The sequence below is a fragment of the Anastrepha ludens genome, chromosome 2 (genome assembly GCF_028408465.1).
Source record: "Anastrepha ludens isolate Willacy chromosome 2, idAnaLude1.1, whole genome shotgun sequence".
Taxonomy (NCBI): domain Eukaryota; kingdom Metazoa; phylum Arthropoda; class Insecta; order Diptera; family Tephritidae; genus Anastrepha; species Anastrepha ludens.
This window is the reverse complement of record NC_071498.1, coordinates 103,914,513-103,919,335: the sequence shown is the minus strand read 5'-3', so window position 1 is coordinate 103,919,335 and position 4,823 is coordinate 103,914,513. Positions and strand designations below refer to the sequence as shown.

The window sequence follows — 4,823 nt, the reverse complement described above, 5'->3', positions numbered from 1 at the left end:
ACATTTACGAAATGGGACGCTGTACGCTTGAACAAAATTGGAAAATATTGAAAACCTATTTCCAAAGTGGTGGATCTTCTTCTTCTTTCGCGGTTACAGTAAATGGCGAGCGTGATATGCTCAACGAGTTTTTGTTTCCAAAAATTGAAGAAGATGACATGCACGACATTTGGTTTCAACAGGACGGTGCAACTTGTCACACTGCCAAAGTTACACTCGAACTTTTGGCTACCGTTTTTGAAAACCGAATAATCAGCCGAAATTCCGATATCAATTGGCCGCCTCGGAGCCTCGGAGTAAGCCCGTTGGATTACTTTTTGTGGGGAGCCGTTAAGGACAAATGCTATGCGAACCATCCAGAGACGATTGATGCTTTGAAACACGAAATCGAAGTTGCCATTCATGAAATTGGAGCCCAAACAATCGAAAATGTGCTTAAAAATTGGGTTGACCGAATGGCCTACTGTAAAGCCAGTCGTGGCAGTCATTTCAACGATATTATTTTTCATTCATAAATGACAAGGTTCAATCTTCAAAATAAAAAAAAAAAGTTTGAAAAAATATTGATCAGTTTTTTTTTTTTATAGCCGATTCAAAAAGCAAATTTTACATGGCCCACCCTATATTAGTTCTGAACGTATTCGATGCGCTACCTGTTGGTGGTAGCAAAGGAAGAGAAAAGCCTCATTTGCGTAGGCCTTGGCTTCACTTGGTGGGTCCATGATTATCGTGCCAATCTAATATAGCTGAAGAATATATGTATTCTTCATTGCCTTTTAAGTTAAATAAATCACGATTTGCTGTAAAATAATAGCGCAGCACTCGTATATATCCTAACCCACCACATTAAGCAGCAACCCAACGAGCTTGAATTAATTTTCTTATTTCAAAGATACATATGTAAAAGATACATATGTATATGTTTCAGAGTCATCTAACCCCTTAGATACTTAAAAAATAACCACTCGATCTACCAATTGCCTTTGGCTTTTACATAACTTCCATTGGCACAAATCATTCATTTTAAATGTAAATATTTTTTCATATACCCATGTTTGTGCTTTTCCATAACCCATTCGCTTATGTATAAAATCCAAACTGTAAAATAATTACTATAAAATTCACGGAATAGGCGAGGAGGAATAGCCAAAATTTGTTATCGAGCTCGAAAAGGCCAAGAATGTAAAATTTAATCGGCTGCGGCCACAAAGCATCCGAATGAGTTAATTCGAAACGCCACTGTAAAAAAAATAAACAGATTTTATTTTTACATCACCTAACCTGCGTTGATATTCACTCTACCTCCATTCCCTCCTCCAGGTCAATGTCGCGTTCGAGAAAAAGGCATATAACGTTTTTATGTCGCTCGCAGCAAAAATGAACCACGTGAATGAGTAAATACAATTCTGTGCTGATTTTTGCGCAGTAGAAAAGAAAAGCCAGCCACAAAGCTTTTGTTATTACATAATAGTAAAGCTGTGCGTATAGGTTGGCCAATACATTGATGAACTCCCCACCAACAACGAGGCAGAGAGGCAGCTGAAATATGTGGAGCAGTTGCCGAAGAAGCTCATCCAACCCATTCTGTAACGAAATCAGCTCTTCAAAGTGTATCAGCTCAAGAGCTATGCCCTGCGAGATGTCATCCATGCGAAGCGCCAACTGCTCATAACAAACCGTCAACAATAGCACAGATCCCATAATTAGAAGTTGTAGTGTTGCGCGGCATTGCTGCAGATACAATGATGCCAGATTCACTAAAAACTGCCACGGATCCAGTTTAAATGCCAAGTTCGCTAGAAAGACCAGTTGCGTGAGTACATCGTACAGCGTCAGTCCCAATTGCAACCAGAATAACAGCAGCGCTTCTCCACTCACTAAATTGCGACCGCGTAGGGTGCGCACTCGCTGCACAGTGCTTTGTAGTTGATTTAAGAAATCGCACAACCGTTGACGTTGCCAAATCTGCGAAATCATGCTGATCAACACGATGCCGATATCACTCACCTGAGAAACCATGGCGATTAGCACGAAAATATTGTCATATTGGACGCCTACAAGTTCGTACGTTGAGGCGATGATACGTAGTAGAAATGGTGCGGCGCTGCACAACAACAAAAATGTCAGGATTGCAAGGCAACTGAAGGCGGAATGGGTTCGATATATGTCGCGTTGCTTGCAGCGAAGAACCGGCGCTAGTAGCATTACCTGTGCGGTGAGTAAAACCAAGCGCATGCTGAATAAGTAGACGACAGTGTAGAGACGACGGCGTTGATGTGAAGAATGCAGCATTTTGAGGTCTTTCACTTGTATTACAGTTACGCCACGAGCACTTTGCCCCGATAGAGTAATAACTTTTTCCGCTTTGCCGTTTTATGGAAAACTGCCATTAAGGAATATTCTTGCTGTAATTTTATAGTAAATAGTGCACTCGTGTAAGTATGAATGTACGAGTATTTGCATGTAATGTATAGTACATATGTGCATCCCTTAGCATGCAGCCATGCCTTAGCGTTAAATAATTCATGGTATTTAAATGAGGCAGCCTAGAAATTGCTATGCAAAAATTAAGTCATTATTTGCCGCGTTTCATTGGCCAGCTTTGTCCCAAAGGACATCCGTCAGTGTGGGTATGCGGCTTAGTTGTTATTATTCGTAATGGGGCGTGAAAATGTTCGTATTTATCGATATGAGCGAACTAATTATAGTTATTCTGGCGCGATTGCTTTTCAAACAAGGTGGCGCTAAGTTAATCACCCTATTGGAAGATTTATAACTTTTGCAAATGGAGTCGTACGTTAATCATATTTGGCACTTCTGAACAAAACACCTGGAGTATACAAATATACAAGCAATGGAGTGCGTAAAGGCCAAAATAAAGATTTATATCCCTCAAAATAATATAGTTTCTTTTTAAAGAAGTTATTCAAAAACAGAAGTTGATGATTAATTTTGCTCCACCTTTTATACCTACGTGTATATGTGCATGTGTACTCATACGTGTGTATGTGAGTAAGTACTAATTAAACTTGTCAGCAGTAATTAAAAAATATGCTGCATAGGATAGTTCACAATTGAGTGCAAATGATTTGGCGTCATGGCATTAGGAAAGTGCACCTAGGTGCTACTAGTGATTACCATAATTCCTAGATGGTCTTCTTCCCATGTCTTCTTTGACTTTTATAAAGTAGGCAGATGTACAATTTTGCACTATAAAACAACACGTTAAAATTATCTTTAAGATCTTTAAGAACAGCATATCGCAAAATTCGTGATGTTCTTCGTAGAAACAATCGTTCAACGTCGTTAGTCGGAGTTAGTTTCTCGTCTAGTTTTGCCTTCACACGTACTCATCCTAGGCAAGCGAGTGCCTGCCTTAGCAAGCTCGTCAACTTTCTTATTTCTTTCTATTCCCTTGAGCCCTGGTACTCAGTAAATTGTGATCTGTCTATTCTGGCAGAGCTCGTCTATTTTAGATCTAGAGTGTGCGTGCATTCCGAGGTAGTCATTACAGCAGTTATTGCTTTACAGGGTGCGGCACTCGAAGTGTAACCAATTAAAAAGGCCATACATTTAGTTTGGAAAATTACTTTTATTAATTAACTAAAGCAAAAAATGTGTGAAATAATACAAAATTTAGAATCAATTTACTTTTGTTCGGTATGACCACCTTTTGCCTTGACTATAGCCTTGAGACGGTCGAGAAACGAGCTGCCCGAATGTGACTTGCAGGTATTTTGGCCCACTCGCGGACAATGGCTTTTTTCAGCGCCTCTAGACTGGTGAATCTTTTAGTTTAGCAATTATTGGTTTACTCGAGCTTTGTTAGACGGTGCCGAGTCCTTCCACGGCTTCAAAGCAACCTCCAGAATACTTTCCCGATTTCGCATTTGCCTTGACGTCAGGCTCGATGAAAATGATTGGAGAGCACCCATCTGCGGTTACAGCGGCCCAAATCATTACCTGTGGCGGATGTGGCCTCCTGGTGGCCAATTAAATTCTCGGTCAAATAAACCCTACCGTTTTGGGAGTTTTCGAATTGCTTAAAAAAAGTGTCCCGTCAGAAAATACAATGTTCGAAAATTGACCGCTTTCGGCTAAGCGAAGCAACTTCTTCGCTCTCTCAAGTCTGACTGTCTGACTTGTTGCTGCTTTAGTGTGAGATCATGCGCTTTTTGGATCTTGTAGGGCTTGACTTTGAGATAACTTTACAGTATGCGATATTTTCTGTTATTTCGCCATTTGATTGGCACTTCGTCGAGGATTTCGCTCAAGTCGCTTCTTCACTTTTTGAACCTTTTTCATTTTTGATGACCACCTCCATGACGCTTCGCGATGCTACCAGTATTATTGTAACGAGTAATGGTGCGATAAACAAAAACTTTATTTACTTTAAGGTGCTCGAGCTAACGAACAATCGCTGGTTGTGATTTTCCAGCCAAATATAAATGCAATCGCACTCTTAAGTTTGAAATTACTGATTTTCTCTTTTCGCGTTTACTCTCGGCAAAATGCTTCCGCGCGCCTGTAAACAATACTCTGGACTGTCGTTTAGTTAACTAACAGACAACTGGTGCCCGTGCATCAGCTGCGTGAGCGGTGAGAAGTTGGTTACGTTCCGAGTGCCGGATCCTGTAATAGCAGCTTGACTATCGGTGAAAATGTTATACGAGTGTCGAGGGGGTAAATTCCAGCGCTGCTTTCGTTGCAGCATAGATCTCAAGTTGAAATATGCTACAGTGATTAAGAAGCCTGAAGGACTTTTGGAGATTAAACTGAGGGTAGAAGATAGCAGCTCCTACTCCTTCCGTTCTTTCCGGTAC

General features: G+C 40.6%; 1 protein-coding gene across 1 annotated transcript; it reads right to left on the bottom strand.

Moving 5' to 3' along the window:
- Positions 1–1,080: 1,080 nt before the first annotated feature.
- On the bottom strand, positions 1,081–2,292 carry LOC128871689 (putative gustatory receptor 89a). The gene is made up of 2 exons (XM_054113646.1): positions 1,303–2,292; positions 1,081–1,239 (listed from the first exon to the last, which is right to left on the bottom strand). Exons 1-2 carry the CDS (start codon positions 2,290–2,292, stop codon positions 1,081–1,083), a joined length of 1,149 nt encoding a protein of 382 aa, XP_053969621.1.
- Positions 2,293–4,823: the final 2,531 nt, after the last annotated feature.

Bases quoted from the DNA above. Each gene is read 5' to 3' on its own strand.
- LOC128871689 (XM_054113646.1), bottom strand. From the start codon at position 2,292: ATGCTGCATTCTTCACATCAACGCCGTCGTCTCTACACTGTCGTCTAC. The intron at 1,240-1,302 runs GTAGAGTGAATA...TTTTTTTTACAG, and splicing joins ACCTGGAGGAGGGAATGGAG to TGGCGTTTCGAATTAACTCA.